Source organism: Nyctereutes procyonoides, unplaced genomic scaffold, assembly GCF_905146905.1.
Source record: "Nyctereutes procyonoides isolate TBG_1078 unplaced genomic scaffold, NYPRO_anot_genome, whole genome shotgun sequence".
Classification (NCBI taxonomy): Eukaryota; Metazoa; Chordata; class Mammalia; order Carnivora; family Canidae; genus Nyctereutes; species Nyctereutes procyonoides.
The window spans coordinates 68,902,238-68,915,093 of record NW_026575146.1 but is presented as its reverse complement, the minus strand read 5'-3'; the positions used below and the strand labels follow the sequence as shown (position 1 = coordinate 68,915,093).

The following is a 12,856-nucleotide window of genomic DNA, read 5'->3' as shown; positions in this document are numbered from 1 at the left end:
CCAAGAGCTGAGGACAGCTTCTGAGCTCCTCCAAGTGGGTGGGACGGAAACCCACCATAAGCTTGAAGACCTAGGATTTGTGCTTGCTGTGCCCACACTGCAGAGCAGAAGTAACTGGATGGGTGGCATTTCAGGCCTGGGACTTGAGGCTACTTATGCAGAAATACACATGGAACGTGCTTTGTCACCCTGAGCTGGATCAGGTGATAGGTGCAACCAGCTAGGTCCACACCTGTCACCTGGCTGTCCTAGGCAGGGACACAGGCAAGCCACACATCGACTTCAGGAAAGAACAAGGACAGGTGTGATCAAGAGCAGGCCCAGCTCCCCAGCTTTCACGTGGGACATGGGACCCCTCCCCGCAGCGCTGCAGCTGGACAGAGCTGGCTGCAGACTTCCAATAGGCTCTACGCTGCAGCCCTGTGGCTAGCTTGAAGGGCAGGGGTGGGGCAGTGCCCCAGTGTGGCAGAGGCAGTGGTCCTGGGATGTCTGTGAGGCAGAGCAGGTGCTTTTCCAACTTTATTTAGAAAAACAAATCCAGGTCCCAGTGCCCCCACACCCTCCCCCACCCCAGCCATAATTTAAATAACTTAGAGACAGAGTTGGGGGTTGGGGTCAGGGGTGGGTAGAACCGGGAGAAAAACCCACTACAGCCGCCGCAGTGCCCGCTTCTTGTCCGTCTTTTTCTTGGCTGCCAGCTTCTTATCCCGCTCACCCGCATGCTTCTTGGCCATGGGGCCATCGGCTCCACCTGGGCCCCCCGGGGCCATGGGGTCAGTGGAGGGGGTGGCACCCCCACTGGCCAGGGCCCTGCCCACCTCGGTGCTCCCGCTGCTGGACCCGCTGGCACCCCCATGGATCTCTGTGAGCAGGCGGGCGCGGGCGGCATACTCCTCATAGTTCTCCAAGAGCAGGCGGCCTGCCTCCTCATTGAGGGCCGACTCGGGGTTGGGGTGGATCAGCAGGCACTTGATGGTCTGTGGGGAGATGGGCCAGGTCAGGGCCAGACACCCAGAGTGGCTGTTCCCTGTTCTCAACACCAGTCCCCAAGTAGGCTCTGGCCCAGCCCCCATTTGTGTCCTCCCCTGCACAGGCCACAGAAGGAACTTGACTGAGGTTGCTCAGGAACAATTTAAGACAATTTAGGACAATGTTGGGCTCTGGAGTCCCAAGACAAACTCAGGGTGGTCACCACTGAATCTACCAGGATCCCAAGTGCACAACTAGACTCCAGCTGCCTGGATCATAGCCAAGAAAGGCACCAGGATGTCAATAAAGAAGGACTATCCTTGAGGAGCACCCAGAGGGAGGCCAAGGAAGGGAGCCAGTCCCAATACCCTTCATGAGCCCCCTTTAACTTGAGGAGTAGGCTGAAGCTGCAAGCACAGGGACACCCTGCAGGTGGATATGGCCATACCAGCTGTGGCCCCTCCACCAGGGTCACCATGGTGTCCATTCCACCTCTACCTTCAGCCACTGGGAAAAGGAGCCTGTGAAGCCCAAAACACACCTAGCCTCAACCAGGTGACAAGACCTTTGTCACCTGCGATTGAGGCTAGTGAGAGCTGCTCCCCCTTGCTGCTGTGACAGACAAAGCACCAGACCCAGCAAACATCACCAATGGTCATCAGGGACCTAGGACCACAGCCAAATCCTGACCACTGAACCCACAGCCAGAGGCCCCTCTCGCAGCTCACTCCCGGGTGAGCACCAACCCAGGCTCCGCGCTGTGGCTCCCTGGGGTCACCTGGGGACACAGAGTGACTCTGTGAGCTCTACTCCAGGATCCCTGGCAGCCATGGCTGACACTCCAGGGAGAAAAAGATGTTTACCTAGGAGCTCAATTCTCCCCAAGTGCCCTGCAGGAAACTCAGTTTCCCCATCCCCCACCATCTGCCCCTGGGGCTCATCAGCAATTCCATTAAAAACAAAATTACAAAAAAAACAAAAAAAAACAAAAAAAAACAAGAAACAAAACAAAACAAAATTATCTTTTTTTTTTTTTTAAAGTAAGCTCTCTACCTAACATGGGGTTTGAACTCCTGACCCCAGGCCCCAAGATCAAGAGTTGCATACTCTTCCGACTGAGCCTGTCAGGCGCCCTAAAAAAACATCTCTTCAGCTTTAGTGGGGTGGGGAGTGGCCTTTGGGGATCATGGGTGTCTCCATCTTGGCTTGGCTGATACTGCTCTGTTGGGGCTGTGGAGCAGCACCCCTGGTTGGCCCCTGCTAGATACAATTACAAACCTCTCCTAACAATGCAAAACGTCCCTGGTGGTACAAATCACTGCTGGTTGAGAAACAGCAGTTTATGAAAATATTCTAGAACTATAGCAGTGACGGTTGCACAAGTTTTGTGATTACTGTATTCCCAACAACTGTATACTTTAGAATGTTGAATTTTATAAGTTATAGCTTAGGAAAAAGCTCAACACCCCTAACCAAATACTTGACTTGTACCATCAGAAAGTATCCTATTATACAAACCCATTGCTTCTTCTACAGCAAAGGTACCCCAGGTACTGCACCACCTATACAACCATACTTAGTGTCCTGGGTCAAGCACTGCCAATCCTCCCAGAACTTCCCAGCTGGAAATCTGGATTTTTTATATGGAAACTCCCAACTACTTCAGAGTTAGTTTTACTACAAGAAACAATGCACCATGGCTCTGACATCACTGGGACATCCAGGAGGGAGGAGGCCTGGGCCATCTCAGAACTCACCAGCAGGACATGCCGGATGCCCAGCTCAGCTGTCCAGTCCCTCTTGAGCACGTTGACGCAGATCTCACCGTTGGCGCCCACATTGGGGTGGAAAATCTTGGTCAGGAAGTAGCCCTTGGGTGGGGAGGCAGGAAAGTCCTTCCCCAGCAAGAGTTTCATGCGGAACAGTCCTCCCGCATAAGGGGTACCCTCTGGAGGGAGGGAGAGGGGATTCAGTCAGGAGGCTCAGGACTCTCTGTGAGGCCAGTGCCTTGATGCCTCCTCCACCAGAAGCGAGATTCCCAGGGGCCCCATAGCCACCCCTGGATGCCTCTTCTCTCCAAGTGTCCTGGTCATGTACCCTTCCCAAGATTCCCACTCACTTGCCTTCCATCTCCTTGGGAGGCCTGTAGGCAAGTGATGGGACTGTTCTGTCACTTCAGGTCTTCCTGCCTGCCCACCTCAGTGAATGGTTCTGGACCCATGTTGTTCCTCACGCCCTGGTCCCCCCACAATACCCTGCACTGTGGTAGCCTGAGCAGCTGACCTCCTGGTGTCCTCCTGAACCTGTCCTCCCCTCCTCTCAACTTAACACTGCAGTCATCACCTGTGCTTTAAATCCGCCAATGGCTTCCTTTCTGAACTCCTTCCAGACTCCTGCAAGCCCTAAACGTTCATCAGTCTCTTCTTCCTGTTCCTACCAAGTATCCAGGGCACCTGCCTCAGGCCCTCCCCTATCTGGGAGCAATGACGCCCTCACCACATCCCGCTCCTGACCAGGTTCTCCATCACAAGGTCCTCCACCACATGCTCATGCTGCCTCTCAGCTTACTTTGTAGCAACAGCTCACTACATCCCTGCACGGTTCCACAGTCATGTGCGATCACTTGGTTATTACTGTTCCCTCCTGTGACACTGCATCTGGCTTGCTTCCCTCCCCTGTCCTGGGGGCCCACCCTCCAGGTCCCAGAGAACCCCTATCTGACAAACCCCAGTAAGGTGCCCATTAAATGCTCTCTCACTCCCTGCAGGAAAAATATACGCAATGCTCTGTTATTTGTGTGTCTCTGTGCAGTCCACCACTGTATCTCTAGCACCTGGCAGAGCCAACTTATAACAGGGGGTTCCTATTCTTGTTCTGGTTCTGCTTTTTAGGTTCCACGTATAAGCGAAATCATACGCTATTTGTCTGCCTTTCTGACCTACTCTTGTACTGATGGGGAGATATCTATAAGCACACCCATCCTCCTTCCAGTCCCACACTCACCAGGGCCCTCGATGGTGACCTGCAGGTCAGTGAGATCTTCCTCGTTGGGAAAGACCTTGATGCCATCAGGTGGGTCAGCAGTCAGCGTTGTCACCTCCTTATACACCAAGCGAATGATGTGGGGGGGCAGGTTCTCCACATTGGAGTTCTGGACATAGAGAAAAAGGAGTGAGCAATCGGCAGAGGCAGGGCCTCCTGCAGATAGGATGCTAGGGCCATCGTGGTGTTGACCCGGCAGCCCCAGACACCCCACCCAGTACGCTTCTAGGGTCGTCCCAGGCTGGCCTCTCGCCAAAAATGGGGGCAGTCTTTCAAGGGGCTTGCGGGTGGGTCCGGTACTCCCCCCAAAAAAGATCCCGGCTGTGCCCGAGGCCTACCTCGGCCCCCTCCCCTACCTAACCTTGGAGAAACCTCCAGTCAGGGCTGGAGACGGATACCTTGCTCCCGGAACCCCCACGGCCCAGCCACAAAGCCCGAGAGCCCTCTCCGGGGCTCAGCCCGGCCTTCTCCTCGGGGAACCTGCGAGACGCCCAGCCTCCACTCCTGCCCGCCTCCAGGAAGGCCTGTGACCCATCTCAGGCCCGGGACACCCCCCCATACACACGGTCCGCGAGAGGCTCCTGAGACCCCGCCTCCTCCTCCAGCGGGGCCCCCCGACCGCCTAACCCGGGCCTGGCCTCCGCGCTCACCATGACTGTGGCCGGCCGGGGGCGGGTCCCCCCGGCCCCTTTCCTGCTCTCCCCGGGCCGCCGGCTGGGGCGGGGGGCCCAACTGCTGCCGCTGTGGCCCTGGAGAGGCCCCGGCGGCCTCGCTCCGCTCCCGGCTGTCTCCGACGGCCGCCGCGCAGCGCGCCTAGAACTCCGCCTGCCCCGAGTACCCGGCCGCACTGAGCCGGCCGCGCGCGCACCGCCGCCCTTTTATAGCCGCCCGTAGGCCACACCCCCCCACGGTTCCGGAGTGCCGCGCCTTGACCCGTGATGTCACCGCGCACGGCCCTAGGCGTTCGAGGCGCTCGCTCCCTTCCCGTAAGCTGCAAGAAGACTCAGGAGAAGTTGGGGAGGGGGGCACGCGGCGGGCCGGCCAATGGGGACGCGCGGGGGTCGTAATGGGGTCCCTGGAGAATGGGGGCAATGCGGAGGGATGATGGAGGAGCAGAAGACGCGAGGGGGAACGCGCCCGTTGATTGGATCGTTTGAATGAAACACCTCCTTGGCCTGGCGTGCGCGCGCGTGCACTGACGCCCAGGAAATCGCGCACGCGGCTAACGGTCGGCCGCGGAGCCGGGGCGGGGCGAGGGTGGGCGGGACTAGGGGGGTTAAACGGATGATGGAAGGCTCCCTGGCCAATAGGGACGCGCATTCGTGGAATGGCGTCACGAGGCTCGTACGCGGCAGACCCTGGCGGAAGAGGCGGAGCCAGGGGACGGGGAGGGGTGGAGGGTAGCCAATGGGACTTTTCCCAGTGAAGGCCAAGCCGCTCGCAGCCAACGAAATCCGTCAGTTTTGTATATGCAAATGAGGTACGCGCGGCCCCCGGCCGCCTCCTCAGCCAGCTACATTTTTCTGTGCGGCGCCATTTTGTGCGGGTAGTGTCGGGTGACCCGCGTGGTGCGTTCCGGGGCGCGAAAGAGCCTGCTGCGCTGCCGCGAGGGCTGGACCGCTGGTGGCCCGGCAGTCGGGCCGGGCGTCAGTCAAGACGTCGCGTTTCTGTTAACCCCCACGTGGGAGACGGCCGCTCGGGCCCTTCGTGACGTGCAGGAGGGAGGTCGAGGCACGGCCCTGACAGTGAGGGGCGCTGGGCCTCTGCCCTGCAGGCCTGCCCTGGGGATGCAGTGTCCCCGACGGGCCTCGGTCTCCACTCTGCAGGCCTGCTCTGGGGACCGGGCATCCCTGAGGGGCCTCGGCCTCCACCCTGCAGGCCTGTGCTGCCCCTGATGGGAATGGGAAGACCCCTGGCACCACCAGTACTCTCATGTGTGGGGCCCGATCTCCTGGAACAGGACTCCCACAGTTGTGGAGGATTGGCCAGGCACTGAACGTCAGTCTTAGTATGCTGGGTACAGGGGACTCCCCCTGAAGAGTTCACAAGGACACCAAAGGAAGGGGTTCTCAGCCCTCCCTTCCCCCGCCCCCCACCACAACCCAGCAGCAGGGACAAGGCTGAGGAGGTAGTCATCGGAAGGCCACGGCAAAGAGGATAACAGTGGTTATTACTTAGCACCTAGAGCTGTGGGACCGACATTGTTCTTCCTCAGCGGGACTGGTGAGCTCAGTCATGGTCACACTTGCTGTGACAACCCTGTCCAGTGGATAGCAGTAGGATTCCACTCTGGACTCGAGCACTGGGGCTGTGCAGGCAGGATGCTTTGAGAATAGGCATAGTAAAGGGAAGAAAGCCCTGCTGTCGTCAGGCTTCCATCCTCCTGGGAAAGTCAGACAAGAGTACGCTGTCCTGTTGGAGGGGGATAGACTACAGAAGGGTACATCAGGGCCAGGGGCACAGAACGGGGTGGAGGAGTGCTTTGGGCAATGGGAAGGTCTGTGGGAAGAGCACTCAGTGAGAGGGAACCGCAGGCACAAGGTCCTGGCAAGGGGATCACAGCCGTTGAGTTTCAGGCACCACCAGGGAGCTGGCAGGCTGGGTAAGCAAGCTTGGCGAGTGGAGGGTGCCCAGGGCAGAAGCAGTGAGATCACAAGTTCAGGCCACAGTAAGCAGTGTTCTTTCCTTCAATCAAGGAGGAACTGCTGGAGGCTCTGAGCAGAGTACATCTCCATCTGGCCCATGGGCAGGAATAGAGAGACCAAAGAGAAGGCCCTGGCAGCCATGCAGGTGGAGGCACATGGGGTCGCGAGCAGTGACAGGGCTCAGTGCAAGTCAGCAGGACCTGGTGTGGGGGAGAGGGAAGGACCACCTATGCCCTGAACAGCCGCCTTGACGTGTGGGTCAGCACACCAGACCCACTACTCAGTTCTGCCGAGCCAACCTACAGACCAAGGGGGGTGGCCATTTTCCAGTCATACTTTGGTCGGTGTTTACCAAGCCTGGGAATCCCAATCCCGACATGCACCATCCTCTGCCCACTATGTTTTGACTAACCTCCAAACTGCCATAAGCATACTCTGTCCCCAAGGCCCCCTTGGGCTGCCTTTCTGTTGGTTCCAGTATTAGCCAGGCTGTCTCACCTGAGTACACATGGACATGAGTCTCCTCCTTCTCCTTTCTCAGGGCCTTGGCTCCTCTCATCTTCCCTCCCTCTCACTCCCATACTTGTTCCCTTCACCCTCTTTGATCTTGGTCTGTTAGAATTTGTCATTTCTTGATTGCTTACATGTTTATCATGTTACCTCTGAGTGGATCAGCCCCAGGAGAACAGGGACTCTGCTGAGCCCCTAGCAGAGTGCCTGACAGATTGAAGGTGTTCATTCATTCAGTAGGTATTTACTGGGCACCTCCTGTGTGTGGGGCAACATTCTGGGTGCATGGGGTACCTGTTTGCCCTGTAGCAGGGGAAGGCAGACATAAAGCAATCCCACAGGACGCCTGGGTGGCTCAGCAGTTGAGCATCTGCCTTTGGTTCAGGGTGTGATCCTGGGGTCACAGGATCAAGTCCCACATCCCTGTGTGGAGCCTGCTTCTCCCTCTGCCTAAGTCTCTGTCTCTCTCTGTGTGTCTCTCATGAATAAATTTTTTAAAATAAATTTTTATTTTTATGATAGTCACACACACACACACACAGAGAGAGAGGGAGAAACAGGCTCCATGCACCGGGAGTCCGACGTGGGACTCGATCCCCGGTCTCCAGGATCGCGCCCTGGGCCAAAGGCAGGCGCCAAACCGCTGTGCCACCCAGGGATCCCCCTAATGAATAAATCTTTTAAAAAAAATCCCACAAATAAGTAGAACTTAGGATACGTGGAAGGGAGCAAGAAGACATAGAGCAGAGAGGTAATATGGGCACCATGGTGAATTTCAAGCCAGGCGGCCAGGGCAGGCCTCACCAAGCAGGTGTCATTCCAGTTGGAGTCTGAAGGAAGGCAGGAAGTGAGTGATGCACTTGTCAGAGGAAGAGCATTCCAGGCAGTGGGAACAGCTGGGCCACAGGATCAGCACATTGGAGGGACTGCAGGGAGGCCAACGTGGGTGGAACAGGTAGGGAGTGGGGGGCTGATGTGTGTGCGGTCAAGGTAGGGGTATTACGCAGGGCCTTCGAAGCCATGGTTAGAACTCTGGCCTCTTCTCTGAGGGAATAGGGAGCCACTGCAGGGCTTTGAGCAGAGGAGTGCTGTGGTCTGACTCTGATCTTTCCAGATACCTGGACTGCTGGATAGAGAAGAGGGGTGGTGAGGGCAGAGGCCAGGCAGCAGGAGGAGGGTGTCACAGTAATCCTGAGAAGGAAGGGTGGTAGCAATGAAAGAAGATCTGTAGATGGCCAGTAAACATGTGACAAAATGCTCAACATCATCAACCATTAGGGAAATGCAAATTAAAACCACAATGAGATCCCACTTCATACCACCAGGCTGGTTATTATAAAAAAGTCAGATAATAGCGAGTGTTGGAGAGGATGTGGAGAAAATGGAACTCTTACACACAACTGGTGAGAACAGAAGATGGTACCACTGCTTTGGAAAACATTCTTGCACTTCCTCAAACGTTCATCCATCAGGTACCATGTGACCTGGCAATTCTCATCCCTAGTGTTACCCCAGAGAAATGAAAACATGTGCACATAAAAAGTCACAGGCAGATGTTCATAGCAGCATTATTCATGATCACTGGAAGGTGGGAACAACCTAGAAGCTCACCGGCTGGTGAATGGACAGATCTGCTGCAGTATCACCACACCATGGGATGTCATACGGTGGCAGGAAGGCACGCAGTTCTTACGAAAGCTACAAAATGGAGGAAGACTCAGAAACAGTATGTTGAGGGGAAGCAGCCAGTTACAAAGGACCACATATTTTATGTCTATTTTTAAAATATTGTATTTATTTGAGAGAGAGAGTATGAACAGGATGGAGGGGCAGAGGGAGAGGGAGAAACAGGCTCCCCGCTGGGCAGGGAACCCAACGTGGGGCTTGATCCCAGGAGCCCAGGATCATGACCTGAGCTGAAGCAGTTGGTTAACCCACTGAGCCACACAGGTGCCCCAGGACGATGTATTTTATGATCCCATTGACATGAAGTGCCCAGAATCGTCAAATCTATCCATACAGTGATTGCCTGAGCCAGGTGGGGGTAGCTCATTGGTGTAGATTTTCTTTTTTGGCTGCTGAAAACCTCCTAAGATTGTGATGCTTGCACAACTCTCTTAGTAGATGAAAAACCATTGAATTGTGTGCTTTAAATGGGTAAAGTGTGTAGATGGGGTGTGGATGGAGGTGGAGGGAGGGGCTGGGCTCCTCAGGGCCTCAGGCCATGCTCCTCAGAGCCCTAGGGAACCAGTGAAGAGTCTGAGTGAGGGGGTTTGGTATTCAAAGTGACATTAGCTCGGGGTGCTGTGTGGATGGGAGTGGAGGCAGGAGACCTAGCAGCTGGGCGCTGTGGTTTGGGCTGAGGTGGATCCCCACATCCCACACCATTGGTGTGTGGAGACTTTCTGCTTGCACTGCTCCAGAAAGGAAGGGTTCTAGGATTCTTTGGCCAGTGGGCATTCACGCTGGGTTCAATCTGTGGCTAGAAGCTGTCGTGAACACACCTCAGCGTTGATCTGTGGGCACAGTCCTGAGCTTTTCTGGAGAAGTCCCTAGAGTGGGATTGCAGAAAGAGCATATGTGTTTGCAGTTCTGTTGAGTGGCCTCTGTTTGGACACCCCTCCCTCCCAATCAGGACCCGTCCATTCAACAAGTGTTTGTTTTGGGTTTTGTTTTTATTTTGTGTTTTTTTTTTGTGCCAGCTGTTTGCCACGTGCTGTTCCAGATGCTTGGGCTGTATCCATAACCAAGACAGGAAATCAAACAGTGGCTTTGTGGGGCTTTCATTCTAGTCGGGAGAGAGATGGTAAACGAGTAAGCACAGAAGCCAGGGTGGTCAGCTGTCCTGGTTTGCCCCAGCTGCAGGACTCCTGGTGCTGAACCTGGGAACGTCTCGGGCTAGTTTGTAAGAAAAGTTGGTAGTGCAAAATGACGCTAGTTACCAGAAAGCTTAGAGCAGGGTAAGGAGTGTCAGGAGCACAGAGGAGGGAATCTGATGCAGGGTGGTCAGGGTAGACTTTCATCCAGAAGGATGAATTGGAGCAAAGATTTAAAGGATGCGAGGGAGCACGTTTTGTGGAGATCTGGAGGAAACCATTCTAGGCAGGGATGCAACTGACGTCACTGTCTTGATGCGGGAATGAGCCTGAACATTGCAGTCTGCAAAAGCACCATGGGCAAACCAAACCAGGTGCTTTCTCTTTTCTGAGCACTTCCTTTCCTCCCCTCGTGGCTGAGCATCTTCCTTGTGTAAGGGCCTCCATCTTCATCTCCGAGGCCGTCCTTTGTGGTTGCCAGTGGGTCCTCTGCCCTTGGTGGCCTCAAAATCTCCAAGCTCATAGTCTGTAGGTGATTAACAAGAGCTGTGTTCCCTTTTTTTTTTTTAATTTTTATTAATTTATGATAGTCACAGAGAGAGAGAGAGAGGCAGAGACACAGGCAGAGGGAGAAGCAGGCTCCATGCACCGGAAGCCCGACGTGGGATTTGATCCCCGGTCTCCAGGATCGCGCCCTGGGCCAAAGGCAGGCGCCAAACCGCTGCGCCACCCAGGGATCCCCGTGTTCCCTTTTTGTTCGGAGAGCAGAAGTTGGAGCTCTCCTGGGTGGGAGGGCCCTTCATTGATTGGTGAATTCGCCCGAGATGGATCAGGTTGTCCCTCTAGTGATGGATGCGCTGGTAATAAAATGCTTGCCCGGCCCCCTGCAGGCTCAGTCCTAGAAAGCAGGGCAGTCTCCACAAAGGATACAAACACACTTCATGGCCCTGGGGGCTTCCTTTAATGGCTGCAAAGCCCATAGACTCTGATGCACACCCAGATTAAACAGGTCAGTGCCAGTGAGGATGGGAGCAGGCTGGAGTTCTCACACACGTGGACTGACAGGGCTCTTGAGGTTGCAGCTTGGCATTTGAGTAGCAAACCTTTATTTGTTTATTAAGATTTTATTTATTTTATTTGAGATGGAGGAGGGGCGGAGGGAGAGAGAATCCCAAGCAGACTTTCTGCTGAGTGCCAAGCCCAACACAAGGCTGGATCTCAAGACCACGAGATCATGACCTGATCTAAAGCCAAGAGTTGGATGCTTAACAGACTGAGACCCCCAGGTGCCCCTTAGTAGCAAATCTTTAAAACACACTGCCTTCCAACTCGGACATTCCTGTCCTGGGAGCTCATTCCAGGGAAAAAGGAGTGAATGCACCAACTGGTACACAAAAGATGTCTCTCAGGGTGTTGTTTATAATAATGAAAAATGGTGAAAACTGGAACGTGTATGGATAGGCACTGGGATATGCCACTTCCATGAGTCGACAGGCTATGCCATACTCTGCCGCAGTTGAACATTATGGTGAATTTGTTGTTGGAATCACTGGTGTCTCACAGCCTGATGAAGGTCCTGAATCCTTTTCCCTGGAAAGATCACACACAAATGCTGGCCAATGCTAGAGGAATGGTAAAATTAGAAAATTATCATTTGTCAAACATGGATTCTATCAGTGTTAAGTCCCTGGACTGGATCATTGTACTGTGGATGTGTGAGAGGATGTCCTTGTTCTTCAGAAATGTCCCTTTGGCAAAAAAAAAAAAAAAAAAAAGAAAAAAGAAAAAAAAAAGAAATGTCCCTTTGGGGATCAAGGGGTCTGACGTATGCAGCTCACTCTCAAATGCTTCTGGAGGGAAAAAAAATGAATCTTTATAGGGAGAGGAAATCCTAAAACAGTGTGTTGGAATGTTAACAACCAGTGAATTGGCCAAGGGTATACAGGAGCTCTTGTAACTGTTCTGCAAGTTTGAAATGATTCAAAGCACAAAGTGAAAAGATGGAGAGGGCATAGCATATGCAGACATCTGGTGTAGAATTCAGAAGCACGCAAACCCTCCCCGTCAAACAGGTTAAGAATAGCTGCAGAGGGGCTGTGTTGACTGACTGGTTGGAGTTGCAGATTAAGCATGTTAGGCCGCACAGGCAGGAATGCTCATGTCAACTCTGATCCTTGACTTGCACAGACAGGGGATGGGGTATGTGGATCAGATTGCTCTCTTCCTGGTGGAACACAGATGAAGTAGGGGACTGGCATACAGGCCGTGTTCAATGGAAAATGCATGCCTTCAAGCCCTGGCATTCCAACTCTGAGTGGGAAGCTGGTCACCCTGCAGGGCCAAGGGACAAGCCTGGCATCTCCCAGCTACTCCTGGGCCTGTGCCCAGTGAGGGGAATGCCAGTCTAAGCCTGCACCCCTTACATTTAAGTTCAAACTGATTTTTTAAAAATAGGTGGTACACTGACGCAAAAATTCAGAAGCACAAAAGAATTTATGTTGACGAACTCTAGATGTCCATTTTCCCTTCCACAGGCAAACTGTACTAGCCAGAATAGGCCCCACTATGCTGCAGTAATGAGTAGCCTCAAAGGCCCAGTTGTTAAAGGAACAGGGTTACTCCTCCCTCACACCACATACCTTTTGAAGCTTGGCTGGAGTCCCTATCTGGCATCACTCTTATTCTGGGCCCAGGCCGGCAGAGCAGGTACTACCTGAGAGAATGCCAGTGAGCATAGCAGGGTTTTCCCCAGGAGGATCCATCTGCACACTGGCTCTCAGAAGTGTCTACCTGGAAAGGTACTTCGGTTCCCACTCCACACAGGTCACAAGGGCACATCTGAGCTCAAGGGGGCAGGGAAGTATGGGCCCTCTG

General features: G+C 54.2%; 1 protein-coding gene across 1 annotated transcript; it reads right to left on the bottom strand.

The window, feature by feature from the left end:
• Positions 1-486: 486 nt before the first annotated feature.
• Positions 487-4,881, bottom strand: UBE2S (ubiquitin conjugating enzyme E2 S). Its single transcript, XM_055310801.1, has 4 exons — positions 4,662-4,881; positions 3,973-4,120; positions 2,727-2,917; positions 487-977 (listed from the first exon to the last, which is right to left on the bottom strand). The coding sequence occupies exons 1-4, from the start codon at positions 4,662-4,664 to the stop codon at positions 648-650; spliced, it is 672 nt and encodes a 223-aa protein (XP_055166776.1). The 5' UTR covers positions 4,665-4,881; the 3' UTR covers positions 487-647.
• Between the last annotated feature and the right edge of the window lie 7,975 nt (positions 4,882-12,856).

Bases quoted from the DNA above. Each gene is read 5' to 3' on its own strand.
- UBE2S (XM_055310801.1), bottom strand. The intron at 2,918-3,972 runs GTGAGTGTGGGA...CCCTCCCTCCAG, and splicing joins GGTCACCATCGAGGGCCCTG to AGGGTACCCCTTATGCGGGA. The intron at 978-2,726 runs GTGAGTTCTGAG...ATCTCCCCACAG, and splicing joins GCATCCGGCATGTCCTGCTG to ACCATCAAGTGCCTGCTGAT.